The sequence below is a fragment of the Prosopis cineraria genome, unplaced genomic scaffold (genome assembly GCF_029017545.1).
Source record: "Prosopis cineraria cultivar Desert tree isolate PC_DT_omini unplaced genomic scaffold, ASM2901754v1 PC826, whole genome shotgun sequence".
Taxonomy (NCBI): Eukaryota; Viridiplantae; Streptophyta; class Magnoliopsida; order Fabales; family Fabaceae; genus Prosopis; species Prosopis cineraria.
This window is the reverse complement of record NW_026556151.1, coordinates 26,649-41,006: the sequence shown is the minus strand read 5'-3', so window position 1 is coordinate 41,006 and position 14,358 is coordinate 26,649. Positions and strand designations below refer to the sequence as shown.

The 14,358-nt window shown below is 33.9% G+C and overlaps 2 protein-coding genes across 3 annotated transcripts; one reads left to right on the top strand and one right to left on the bottom strand.

Moving 5' to 3' along the window:
- Window positions 1-3,866: 3,866 nt before the first annotated feature.
- On the bottom strand, window positions 3,867-7,024 carry LOC129298483 (uncharacterized). Of its 2 annotated transcripts, none has more exons than XM_054936903.1 (2): window positions 4,504-7,024; window positions 3,867-4,307 (listed from the first exon to the last, which is right to left on the bottom strand). In XM_054936903.1, exons 1-2 carry the CDS (start codon window positions 6,296-6,298, stop codon window positions 4,252-4,254), a joined length of 1,851 nt encoding a protein of 616 aa, XP_054792878.1. In that variant the 5' UTR covers window positions 6,299-7,024; the 3' UTR covers window positions 3,867-4,251. The 2 variants fall into 2 exon arrangements, with proteins under 2 accessions (XP_054792878.1, XP_054792877.1); XM_054936902.1 differs by having other exon boundaries at window positions 4,508-7,024.
- Window positions 7,025-11,265: 4,241 nt separating this feature from the next.
- LOC129298481 (lysine-rich arabinogalactan protein 18-like) lies at window positions 11,266-12,614 on the top strand. The gene is made up of 2 exons (XM_054936901.1): window positions 11,266-11,901; window positions 12,385-12,614. Exons 1-2 carry the CDS (start codon window positions 11,314-11,316, stop codon window positions 12,466-12,468), a joined length of 672 nt encoding a protein of 223 aa, XP_054792876.1. The 5' UTR covers window positions 11,266-11,313; the 3' UTR covers window positions 12,469-12,614.
- Window positions 12,615-14,358: the final 1,744 nt, after the last annotated feature.

Below are 14,358 nucleotides of genomic sequence, written 5' to 3'. Positions count from 1 at the left end.
GTCTAGAATTAGCGATCCAAACTTATAAACCAAAAAACAAAATATTCACGAGACCGATCCTGCTTTACCAAAAGTAATAAATAATAAATGAATAAAAAAGCGCATTTGCTTGCCAACGTGAGAACATGTCTTGTTATTGTTCTTGGCATCATTTTATGGAAAGTTAGACTAATGAATTTGTAGACGAAAAGCCATAAACAGTTAGTGTTTTTAGTGTGTGTTGAGTTAAGAGGATATGTACGTCCGAGCCTATAACGATCATATTGGCAAAACAAAACAAAGCAAAACAAAAAACAAGAAGAAGAAGACAAATAACAAAAAGCCTTCCTTTCCTTCCTGACCCTTTCCTCTTTTTCTTTTATTCTTTGTATTGTCTATTTGTCTTTTATAGGTCATGTCTCAGGTTAGGTGCAAGTCCATGATTGATATATTTTCCCATTTTTATATGATTGTTTTATTTGTATTGTCTACTTGCACTATTTTTATTATTCAGTGCGCACGTAAACCAAACAAGTCGGGCAGGTGAAGTAAATCTATCTTTGTTGCCCAAACAAATCTTTGTCAACTTTAAGGTTTATTTTTTTTAATTGAACTTTTCATGTAGAGTTTAGGGTATCATAAACTTGATTTTAGATTATTTTTATGCTTGAATTATAAAATTTGACACTTTGTTGTCCTCTACCATTATCTATTCAAATGAATACAGCTTGTTTCCTTTCTTTTTCAGCCATAGGGCATGCAAGTGGACACGTTTTAGGGGATTTCTAGTTAGGTTTTTAAAGTTTAAGGGAAAAATGACTCCAAAAACCAAATTCAGAATATCATATACCTAGGCAAATATTTTAAAGGCAAAAGTAGTCTTTTAAATCTTGATTAAAAAATTCACTTAAATACCCTGTGACTGAACGAAACACATTCAGTGCAACAAATAATAGTTTAACAAGTAATGCATTAATGAGATATCCAATTTAAAAGATTTAAGGATAAAAATGATTTAAATTAAGTTTAAAATATCTGCCATATCCTATACAAAAAATTAAGAGTAAAATAAGTCTTAAAAATATACTTAGTTAAAGGTTTTGTAATAAAAGTTTCCAATCCATTTTTTTTTAAATGCTTTCGTATAAAATAGTCACGTTCGATAGTGGGCCAGTACGACAAATTTTACCCCATCAGTGGCATAAAAAGAATCACACCTGTAGGAATATACGTCTACAATAAATTTAATTAAGATATTTTTGAAGACGGAATATTTTTCTATTTTGGCAGTTTCTAGTTGTGCTTTAAGCTTTTAAAAGTATTGCTGACGTTATGGATATTCAAAGATTCAAATCAAACCATTAGTTCGTCAGTGCGGTGCAGGCAAAGGTCCCAAACAGAAAATATTATGATAAATGAACCTCATAATTATATATCATATCATGTTAAATCTTTCAAATTTGAACAAATTCTATTTAATGTTTTGCAAAACACCATCAATATAAAACAATAAAAAAAATAGAAAACATACCATTCACAAGAGGGATTAGACTACCTTTTGAATTCATGTAAACACACAATGCATGCCCCTCTAATTCTCTTAATATTTTAATATATTATGTATGTGCAGGAATGTTCTCTTTTATTTCACTTTTTATATGTACTATGACTTTATGGTTCAATCAAATATATTATTTAAATAAATTTATCGATTAAAAATAAAAAAGAGCTCAATGCACTGAAACATAATTAAATATCAATTATATGGTCTCATCAACATTTTAAATTTTTTTTAAATTTTAAATTAATTAATACGGTTTGAATCATGTTAGAGGGTGGGACCTTATTGAAAACTAACCCTTGAAAAAAAAAAAAACAGCCACCAATAGGTCAATATACATGTAAAAAAATTCATAGCAAATTATGGGATATTTAAATGCCTATAAATATATTTATTTTAATTACTGTGCGAATTTGAATGATGGTTGCGGACAAGTTTTACGTTTCAAGTTAAACTCCATTGACTGTTAAATTATGATTAAAATGATTTACAATGAATTTGACGTTTTATATAATGACTAAAGGAGGTCCTATTACCTATATATATTTAATTATATTGTATAATAAATTTATACACTATATCTACAAAAAAATAAAACTTATTTGTTTTGGCCAAACCAAAAAAATTAATACAATACAGTATTAGTTGAAATATTTTTATATGATGTAATTTTATATAAAATGGAATGGTATTGTCATATCTCTATACCTGCTACTCAATTTAAGAAGGAAAAATTATGCATAGGTCTTGTAGAATATATATAAATAAATAAGTCTTATAAATTTAAAAATTACAGTTAAATTCCTCAGGACAATTTTCTTAGGACATGGGTATAATTTGAAATTGAGGTATATAAGCAATACTGCCTCTATTAAAAATATTGAATTTATAGCTACAAAATAATTAAAGTAATAGTCATAAATTATTGATAAAATAATTATAATAATTAGTATTAAACTTTATTAATAATTCATGGTTAATTTAACTATTAGATATATAAAGTCGTAAAATGTTAAAGTGATAATTGTAAATTTCTAATGAGATAGTTATATACAATTAGTATTAAATTTATATGCATAATTAATTTAATTATTAGATATATGAATTATAGTTGTAAAAAATTAAAATAATAATTATAATTATAAATGAAGTAGTTGTAAATTATTTAATTCATGAAATATATTTTTAATAGAGACATTATTATTTTTATACCTCAATTTTAAATTACATTCAAGTTTTAAAAAATCTTGTTGTGATTTCTATATTTTGTAAAATTTATTTATAAATAAATTTTTGTACGTAACTTTACCATTTAAGAAAGAGAAGATATGTAACACTGCATATGTTCTGCGTGAGGGCGTGTGGAGAGAAATTATAACCATATTCGTTTAAAGAGTAAAAATTAATTATAAAATTATTTAAAAATACAGGAAAACAAGATGATATATATTATATTCTTAATGAGTATGTTTGATAAGATAAAGAGAATAAAGTAATTTAAATTTTTGTTTGTTTTCTTAAGGAACCCATGAACAATATATCTTGGTTCTTGGTCTTATTGTTTTTTTCCCCCCCAAATCAACTAGCTATTCTATACCTAGAAGCTAAATCGAATTTTGACTAATCAAGATTGGGCTGAAATGCTTAATCTAACTCTAAGTATAAAAACAAAATGTTTAATGTAACACATTGAATTTTGACGGTAAATCTCTTTTAACAAATATTTAATATAATTGTATACTCAAAACTTGTAATTGCACATACAGGATTCAAACTTAAAACCAAACCCCTCTTGAGCCATAGTATAGGCACTTCTGTTAGTAAAATCTCTTCTTAATTACCATGTTAGACGAATAAATGGGCAGCTTATTCGCTTCGTCTCTCGATTCTTTCTTCTTCTACTTTTTCCTCCCCAAAATTCCCTGGATGAATAATTTTGGATATCTTGCATATATACCACAACATTCAAACAACCATATAATCCCACGCGTGATTGATCTTCGATGCCCGAATGTCAACGATTTTAAAGCCCACTTTTGTCGATTTGTTGTGAAAATATATTTAATTGTTTAATTAATCTCTTTATACGTCACACTTTAAGTAAGAAAAGACATAAAGCTGATTAGATTTTCCAACTTCCCCTAAAGCAACGTGGCCTGTGATATGGCTCGGTATCATTTCACGAGATTACTGTGTATCCTTTTACGTAAACTTTGTAACGAAATTGCATTAATTATACCCATAACTAGTAGTTTTTAATTTCATTTTCTTATATATATCACACACACACACACACTATATAACCTGTGACGGATTTGAAGTCATGCTTTACAAATAATTTTTTTTTAAAAGAAGGTTCACTTAAGTGCTCCCCTCCATAAGTAGAAGAAGAAATTTTGGTCCCAAAAAATATTCCTAGATCCGATATTGATTGATAAACAGAATCAGCAGTGCTAAGTCTTGCTTATCTTTAACTGGCTAGAAAAGAAAATTCAATTTGCATGCATGGCACTGAAAATTAATGGAGATATCTAATATAATATTTCCGGCTCATCAACTGACTAAATAAATAATTAATATACCAAAGAACAACTTGACATCACAAAGATTCACAATCCAAAATCCTACCTTCACCCAAAATTTGTTGAGATGCCATATCTATATCTATATCTATATATATATATATATATATCAACTTTCTTTTTCTTCATTCATGATCTCTGTTGATTGACTTTTGTTCTTGTCCCATCTGACTTTCTTTTCCTGCCTGTAAAGGGGGGAAAAAACAGATAAAACTTAATTAAACTCTTCCAATATTAGCCACGGATGTGTCAGGCTATATCGTAAAATAAGAGTCATGCACAATTACATTATTTTGTATCATATCAGCAGAGTTTAATTTGATAGTTTATGGTATTTTTCAGTTAATTTAGATATTAAGTTGGAAAAAGAGATAAACCTACCTACCTTCTTTCTACTCGTCACCTTCCTCATGTTTCTTACATCAACCTGATAGTGGCCCTTGACTTCGTCAAGTTCATCTACGTGTTTGATACTCCTCTTTGACTTGGCAGAAGCAAAAAGCCACGTGGCGCTCATCTGCTTGTTAAGCATTCGTGCTGCGTAGTATGGGATCTTGAACCTCTTCGTCTTCTGAGACCTGAAGCGACTCCTGATGAATGCTAAACAATCCATCAAGCTTTCCTTGGCGTGGCCTTTCATGTCAAAAGCTTGTGATCTTCTCCACAAGCTCTTACCATGAGGACATGACCCGTGTGACAGACTCAGAGCTCGAGTGGCATCGCTAATGGCTGCATCTGCATCTCTAAGAACCAAATAACACTGAGCTCTGTTGCTGTGAAGCACTATCCTCTCTTTCCTTGCTTTTACTGGACACACATCAATGGCTTCTGAATACTTCATCGCAGCTTCTTCAATCTTCCCTGACCTAAACCTCTTATTCCCTTCTTGTTTCAGAACACGTGCCAGTGTCTCTTTCTCTCTGATTTCTTGCTCTCTCATTAGACTCTCTCTCTTCACTCTGTCCACTTTCAAGTCCCATATTTCCCTCAAGGCTTTCTCTGCTTTCTCGCTCTTCAATCTCAGTTCACAGTACTTGATTTTATGGTAATCTTGGAGCAACGTACGCACTATTGATTCTCCTACTTTCAATTTCCCGCGAACTCCTTTGTGTTCAACCAAATCAGCAAGAACTGCAGCTACAGTGTCAATTACTTTATATCTTGTGATTGAGTCTTTGAGAAGTTGTAGAAGACTGTCAATAGCCAGGTGTTGTCTATCATCAGAAGATCTTGAGACAATACAAAGATTCTCTACTACTTCCTCGACGTCTGCTATACTTTCTCTTCCTATTTTTGTGTGACACAGAGTTCGAACAAGTCCTATTCCAGAAGGAGATTTTGGGTTCGCCAATCCACCCCACATTGCGCAAACATCCTTCAAGAATTTTTTCTTGCAGATTAATCTGAGAGATCTTTCTTTGCATGCAAAGCAGTCTAGGAGATACAAGGACCAACACTGAACTTGACTTGCCCATTCCTCTGCCTTTCTGTTCTCTAATTCCAGCCCTCCAAGCCCTCTTGTCAGCAAATTCCTATGATACTCCAATCTCTGGGATTCCTCTAAGCCGACAAATTTATCATGTACCTCGTACAGGCACGTGGAAGCTATGTGAATGGCTAGTTCTATGATTTCTTCCTCATGTTCTGCTACGGCTTCAAAAGTTGCTTCATGTCTCGCCAAGTGACCCAATGCTCGAAGTGATACTCTCTGTTCAACCCAACTGATCTTACCTCGTAGGAGTTCTATTAATGGCCCGACAACGTTGGACTTAACTGCTTTTTCAGCAAACTTAGCTTTGTTCATGGTATAGGAGCCGATGATATGTGCTGCATAATATGGGATGTATATGTTCTGGGAATTTAGAAGCCAGCCCTTGTTTCTGAGGCCCTTATGGATGAGTTTGGCCATGCATCTGAATATGCCCAAACATGGAAATTCTGGGTCGTTTGGCTTAGTCATGGCGATTTTCCAAAGGCTGCTCAAGGCCAAGACATGTTCTTGGTCATCCCTAAGAGGCATTTGTTTGAGGCAATGAGAAATTTTAGCTCTTCTGACCAAAGGGTCTGTTTCAGACATGGTGCAGAAGAAACAAGAACAGTCTGTGCATGTAGGCGTAGAAGGTAGAAGTTTCTGAATTCTCTTGGAGTTTGAAATCTCTGGGATTTGAGATTCCATGGCTGACTGATACGAGGTGAAATGTTTTTTGGGTCCTTTGGGCCTATGAGGCACTAAAATATAAAGATTAACTTACCTACTAGTTCGACAGTACTGTACAGATCGTGCGTGTCACTGATTCTGTACATGGGGAGCATGATTGCTTCAAGCAATAGATCCAAGCTCGAAGTAAATCAGATAGAGATGAGGAAAAAGAACCGTAAAAGCTCAAAACATATATGAAAGGACTGCTTCCATGAAAATGATGATTATGCTATGCTAGCATCCAGAGAGCAATGAGTTGATGAACAATCAAAGCCCTAAACAGCACGTTTTATTCTACTTACCCCAAAAAGGAAAATCTCTAAACAGCATCATGTATAGCTAGACCCTTCTTTCTCTGTTAGCTTTAAACTGGAGGATGGACCGCGAATCTATCCAGAACTTTTAATGGACATTTGCATATATTCTGAGATGAGATATACAAGAAGATTTGAAAAGGCTGAAGTTTCAAGTTTGGAAAAGAAGAGGGAAGCAAAGAGACTAAAAGATCAACAAGGTTGCAATGATGGCTATGGATTTAGATCTCTTGGGTATGAAGTATATAATAAGGGCTGAATCTGGTCCCCTCCATAAACAAGTTCTACAAGCTTCCTTATCATCTGGTTTCCAACTCAAAAAGTGACTCACTCTGAAATATAATACTAAGGCAAGTACAAGTGGGCATGTCTCAAGGAAATGCGGCTACCATTGTTTTTGTTTGTAGAGTGTAAACTTAGCCTAAAACATGAGATGTGCATATGCATGAGCTTTTCAAAATGAAGTTACCCGCTAATGAACTTTGACTATGCTCTACTAGAATTGTCCTTTGCAAAAAGATTTTATCTGTATCACATTCAAAATGAGATATTATGTTTTAGCCCAATTTAAATTGAGAGGGAAAAGGTTAAGGTACATTTTGACTTTTTATCGTTGTAATGGAAAAATATTATGCAAGAGAAAAGGCTTGATAATTCTCAGAAAACTTGGATGAATTGAAATGACTAAAAAAGGGTCCTATAGCTAAAGACAAAGGAAGTATACTATGTAGTTCTCATATCAAAGGCTGAGCACCGAATGTCTTTTTTTTTTTTTAAGTAAGCTTTAGTATCTCATTTTTTTGACCTAAACTAATTTAATTAACAACTTGTGGATATCTCTTAGAAAGATATATTTTATATTGAGAATTTAATCGTTGCTATTAGATCTCAAAATTTTTAACCGGCCCCCTTACCAGTTCATTCAAGCACCTGGTGGTTTGGTTAGAGTGATGCATTTGGCAACGTGTGATAAGCCATGATTAGGGGTGTATTTGGGGAAGCTTTATGACGTGAGTTCGTTGATTTGGAATGTCATGGATAGTGATGAATAAGAGATAAGCGTGCAGGGTCTTCAGATTTGTGGGCACGTGGTCTTCTACTACAGCGGCAGCTTAACGTGGTTCAAGAAAGTCCTTTTATTTAAATTTTAAGTTCAGGCTTTTCTGGAGCATTAAAATTCAACAGCTTTCTCCATGGAAAGTTGCTTTTGTTAGTTTAGTTTGGCAAATCCTTTGGCCAGCTAGGAAAATTACAGATCGCATATGAAACAGGATGACAACTATCTCAGAAAGAATAATCCTGCTTGCATTGAACATTATGTTTGCAAGTTGAAGTTATTTTGAACAACTGAAGCATAAACTCATATTTGAAAAGCTCCTTGAAAATTCTCATGGGAAGAGTCCAAGGGCAAAGTGGTAATCTCACTTTTTGTTTTTTGGAAATCTGGTTAAGCTGTGTACAGGCCTAGTGACTTTCCTTGTCGGCTTCAAGCCCGTCTGGGGATGGGCCTCACATGAGGTTCCGTCAGGCTTCGGTGAAATTGAGCTTGGTACATTGGCCTTGGGGTAGTGACAACTCAATCGATCCAGCTCATTCTTTTTTCCGTTAACATGAGAACTTCTTGAAGAAAGAGATTCTCAGACTTCTAACACAGGACGTTAAGGTCCAAGGATCAGGCCTCTTTTCTCTTTTGTGGCGAGTTCTGGAAAGAAATTTTCTTCTTTCCCGGGGAAGAAAACAAATGGATTGGGAAAGGGAAAAAAAAAAAAACAGAGAAAAGCTTAGTGGGATGATCGAAGTGTTGGTTCTTTTTTTTTTTTTTTTGGTTTGGGATATGAATAAAGAATAGTGTTGGTTTGAGCTTTGAATCGTTTAAAAATTCGAGCATTTGAAGCATCAGAATAAAGAAAATAATTTGTTCCTTGAGCAACTCTTGGGGTTTCATCTTCCTTAGTCTTGAAGTAGGAATCTCTTCACATATTAATGATGATTAACAACATCAAAACATACGCGAAAAAGATGAAAGCAAAGGCAAATTAAACAAGGGGAAAAAAGGTGGATCGGGAATAATTTTGTGTTACTGTCCCAAATAAAGAAAAATGAAACGAAGGAGTTGCTATATGAAGGACACATAAGATTTCCCTTCTAAACCAAGTAAAGAACAGCAGTCCCATCAGAATGATAATTTTATTGGGGGGAAAAGGGGAAGAGAGAAAGCAATGCTACATAGAATTTCTTTTTATTAAGAAAAACTAAAGTTGTGGGTGGTGGGTGAATGTTGGCCTTTTATGATGTGGCTTGTGGGGCAAAACAAAAGTTGTAATAAGAGAGGACAAACCTTCAAAGTATAAAGGAAAGTATCCACACAACACAAGCTTAAGCTTGATGTTCATTAAAAAAACTAAAAGGAAATCTTAAGCTTTGGGCATTTCTTCATCACAGCATCTCCCTGGTACAACTACAAATATTGCCCCTCCGAGCCCTCTCTGCTGTATCTTCTCGCCCACCGCTACTGATTTACAATGCAAAATTCATATACTTTTAATAAAAGGCATAACTTTATCTTTTATGATTTTTAAATAGAACATTAATGAAAGTCATTGAATGAGATCCCTTGATTAATAGTATCATTAAAAGCTTTGTTAATGATAGAACATAATAATATCGTTCAATTTATATAGTTAACCCCATCTAATGAGATAAGGTGTGTTGTTGTTGTATAAGAGCTAATATTATAAATGATTAAAACTATAAAAATCGAGAAATGAAATTAAGATTTAACTACAAAAAGATCAAGATTAAAAAATATTTATACGACAAAACTTTTATTGCTATGAGTATTAAAAGAAAAGTAGATGTCTATCTTTCTTACCACTTCATCTTCATCTCCTCCCATGAAACTCTCACTTTCATGAGTGTTAATTATCATTTATTTGTGTTTATCATTTATATAACTTTTAATGTGTAAAACTATGCTTATAAATAGGGTACATTACTTGTATTAAAAGGCACAATAATTTTGAAGAAATTATCTCATTCTCTTGTCTCTACCTTTTCTCCCAATACCTTTATTTTCTAGTTGTTTAATTTTATAACATTGATAAATTTTTCAAGTAAAAAAAAAAACTCTTATAAATTTGGAAGCTCCAATGGCAAAGTTAGAACCAGAAGCTAAGATATGCAAGATAATTCAATTTAAAAATGAATAACTTTTTTAAAAATAATAAATACACTAGGATTAAAATTGTAATAATATAAGTATATTGATCATAATTCTTTTTTTAAAAAAATTATATTGAATAAATTGGTATGATCTTTTATGAAAATATACTTTTTATAATTTATCTCGATCATTAAAATATTATATATTTAATAAGTTTTTGAATATAATTATTTTTTATTTAGTCAAGAGAGTATAAAATATTAAGAATAGGACATATAAAGTGATAAAATTTACATATAATACTTATAATTTTTTTTCCAAAATGAAATGCACCCCTCACTACATTGGAGTTGGATTTCCTCCTCTACAAAGGAGGGGACATTGCAGATATAGACCATTAAATTAAATTTGATAATTTATATTTAATAATTTTTTAAAGCATAGATTTAATTCAAAAGATTTAAATTGGAGTAGAGGAGTAGAGGGAAAACGTAGTGGAGGAAAGCTGAACCCCAATGTAATGCCACCACTAACAATATATATATACATGTACATATATATATATAATGTTAAAACAATATAAAAAATTTTGGAGAACCATGACCCTTGTTAGTTCCCCTTTCCTCTACCCCTAGCACTAAAATATATCAAATTAAAATTTAAAATTTAAATTATATATTAACTAAAACAAACATGAGTAATAAATACCCTCATTATTTAATTAAGCAAGCAGTTGAGGGTTCGTGAATTTAAATTCAAACCTTTACACACACATATGTAATAATTTAGTTAGAGTTGTTAGTAATTTGAGGGAGGCATTCTATGCTATTGGGCGTCATATCCTCATCCCTTTTTTTAACAAAAAAAAAAGTATGAGCTGAAACGGTTAAAATTCATGAACTTAATATTAACTTAACTGAGTCAAATTTAAAATATTTGGAGAGTAACATAAAAGGCACGGTAATTAAGGAAGCATTAAGGGGCCCCCAAGAGGGTGGTGGAGTGGCCCACAAGTTTCCCGCAATTATTTTGGCTTGCTCTCGTGGCGGACGGTGATTGGATTATCATGCAGTTGTGCCTCATCTTGGAAATCCAGCTGTATCAACAGCATCAACTGCTCCTGAGGCCGCAAAACACCAAATCAGCGCTAGAAAGCTATAAACAAGACAGTGCTAACGGGCAGTGAGGGCCGAAATGAAATCGTGTTAGCTGACGTGTCCATCTACTGGTGAATTCTACCTCATCACATGCTCCTAATGGGCCGTAAGGGCCCAAAGACAGGCTACAGTACTTTTGTTTGGATCTTAGTGCGTGGCCCCCAAAAAAACGTGATCCAACGGCTAGTGGTGACCCATATGTCTGTCGGATCCACTTTACATCGGCGGTCCAGATGAACCGGCACTAGTCCGTTTTGTTCTTGCTTCTTGCTGGTGACAACCTCATCGTCTATATATCAACCTTCGGCTACTTTTCTCCACGCTCGTTTCTCTCTCTTGCACACGAAACTCGAGAAAATGGACCGGAAAAGTATACTGTCTCTCGCATTGATCTGCATTGTAGTCGCCGTAGTCGGAGGTCAATCTCCGGCAGCTGCGCCATCCAAGTCACCATCCACGCCGGCTGCTACGACACCCGCCGCGTCACCAGCGGAACCGCCATCGAAAACCAAATCACCAGTTCCGGCTGCTTCTCCCAAATCTGCGCCTCCTGCTTCATCTCCTAAAGCTTCATCGCCAGCTGCATCTCCATCGAAGGCTGCGGCGCCGGCTCCGGTGAGTAAAACTCCAGCATCGTCACCTCCGGCAGCGACTCCCGCGAGCTCGACGCCGCCGGCACCGGTTCCAGCGAGCTCTCCCCCTGCTCCTGTTCCAGCGAGCTCTCCTCCTGCCCCAACGCCGACAGCTCCTCCCGTGAGTTCTCCCCCGGCTCCGGCAGTGGAGGTTCCGGCGCCTGCTCCGAGCAAGTCAAAGAAGAAGGTTAAGAAGCACAATGCACCAGCACCGTCGCCGTCATTGATGAGTCCTCCTGCACCACCGACAGGAGCTCCGGGACCCAGTGAGGCTGCCTCCTCTCCTGGCCCAACCTCTTCCGAGAACGTTGAGGTACGTTCTCTCAATTTGTCCTTATCTGCTTTTTTCTTCTCGCTTTCCTTTAAAGTACGCCGGACACTACAAGGCGCAATAGATCTGGAGCATAGGCTGGGCAGTCCATCTTGTTTTAGCTCCAAAGTTTACTTGGCGCCATCAGAAGCAGTATAGTTAAGGTTTCGGAAACATGATCGGAACTTGAGAAGTTCGTCTTGTTCTCTCGTTCATGTCTGAACCTGAGTAAGCTTCTTGCTCAATCGTGGTGAATACTCGCGTATATTTAGAGCGCGTGATCCATGGCAAACGGTTTGGTTTCGTTGAGGCTAAAGATGTGGAGAATGCCTCACATGGTAATAGTGATGAAATACCCGCGAACGTCAGAAATTCACTGAGATCGTGCAGGGGTCACGCACTCGGCACTCTCGGAAAATATCAGTACATGAGTGTATTTTTAGGATTATAATTACTGGATTTATTTATTTAATTTTGTCATTGCAGAATGGAGCAGATACAATCAGGTGCTTGAAGAAGGCATTGGGATGCTTGGCAATGGCCTGGGCGAGCCTTGTTTTGATCTTCTAGGGACAGAGAGAGACTTCTACATCTGTGATAGTCTTGTATTTTTCTTCTTCTTTGCGCTGTGATCACGGGTTCACATTTAATTTATTATCATTGTTTCTCCAAACCTGGTTATTCTATCATATTACCATTATTGTTGTTTGTTCCTATTCTTACTTCTGATGCTTTGGGCTTCTTAGCCTGTGCTGTGATAATATGGCATCCTCAGAATTGGATCTTTTGTATAGTTATAAGATAATATTATCACGGGTAGAAGAAAGAAAGCTGAATTACCAGTGCATTGCTGGCCTTAGTGGGCTGCTTACCCACATAAAAAAAAAAAGAAGGGACATTGGACGGCGTTCCGTGTAACAGGATAAAGTCTATGCCCAGTCCAAATATAAAATAAAACGTCAGGTTAAAATAAAAGAATGAAAAGAATTGAAAGACCCATTGTACCCAAAAATAAAAAAAATAAAAGACCCATACTGGTTTCATGGATTAAGCATTAGTTTTTCTTTCAACTCTTGTTAAAAAATAAATAAATTAACGTTTAAATTATAAGTTTAGACATTTTAAAATTATTTTTTGTAAAATATATTTTTTATCAACTTTTGAAAGCAATATAATTTGACTTCTGATATTAATAAAAATTATCTTTAATTATAAGTTAATTAAAAAATATAAAAGGTATTCAAAAAAATTTTCTTAGTCTTTTTTTATAATTTTTTAGATAGTATGTAATTTTTAGATCAATTATTATAATTTTTAGGTTTTTTAAAATTTTTTTAATTTTTTAATTAACTAACTTAAATTAAATTTATGTTAATAACAAAAGTTATATTGTCAATTTTTTAAAGTTAAAAAGAAAATTATAAAAAGAAATAAAATTTAAGATCTTAAATGCTTTTAAGCTTATTAAAGGTTAATGTACTCGTTTATCCTATTTTAAAATAAAAATATTAGTTTAAAAGAAACATGTCATGCCCACCACTCTATATCTGTATTGTATTCCATAAAAAAAAAAAAAGAAAAATCTATGCAATATATATCCTATTCATTTTGATATATTAATATATATTAATAATTGATTCATATATATAACAAAAATTAGGTTATTTCCAAGCCATACATAGTATATTCCTATTATAAATATAGATTTTCAAAAGCTAAGAAAATTAAAGGTAATTAAATTGGAACGAGCATGGATTATTCCCTCTCCCTCTAAACCTATATATGAATTATTTTCTAAAAACAAAAGATTTTTTATAAATTATTTTACATAAAATATGAATCATTAATTTTTTTTTTCAATTTTATGTACAGGACTGCAGAAGATATTTTCTCCATCGCCATCAGAGATAGCTGGCGCTTGGCAAATGACAAAGCCACGTTCACTCCTTTTATTCGTTGCCTCTTCACTTCTTTAGACGGCTGAGGCTACCCCAAGCATAGCCTTAGGCCATAGCCTCCATTGTGAGAATCGCTTTTAAATTTGGGAAAATCGCACTAGAGGACCTTAAGGATTTTAGGATTCTGAAATTTCACCGCATAACCCTTAAAATCTACATAAAATTATATTTGATTGCCAAAAAACCATATTATAATATAATATGGCATATTCTGAAATTAACAAGCACTCATGAGTGTTTTAACAAGTTTAAAGTGACATCTTTTGATTAAAAATTGGACGAGTGTAAATATTATATTAGCAAATGGTTATTATTTTTGACAAGCCACCATATTAAATTAATAAGCACCATACGTGTTTTAACAACCACATAGTTAAAATGATGATGAGGAAGATGCCACATGCTAGAAGGTAATCTGGTCTATTTTCAATCAAATATAATTTCCTTTACATCCTTTAGGTATGTAGTGAAATTTCACATTCTTATGATCTTTTAGTGTTAT

Bases quoted from the DNA above. Each gene is read 5' to 3' on its own strand.
- LOC129298483 (XM_054936903.1), bottom strand. From the start codon at position 6,298: ATGGAATCTCAAATCCCAGAGATTTCAAACTCCAAGAGAATTCAGAAA. The intron at 4,308-4,503 runs GTAGGTTTATCT...CCCCCTTTACAG, and splicing joins GACGAGTAGAAAGAAGGTAG to GCAGGAAAAGAAAGTCAGAT.
- LOC129298481 (XM_054936901.1), top strand. From the start codon at position 11,314: ATGGACCGGAAAAGTATACTGTCTCTCGCATTGATCTGCATTGTAGTC. The intron at 11,902-12,384 runs GTACGTTCTCTC...TTGTCATTGCAG, and splicing joins CCTCTTCCGAGAACGTTGAG to AATGGAGCAGATACAATCAG.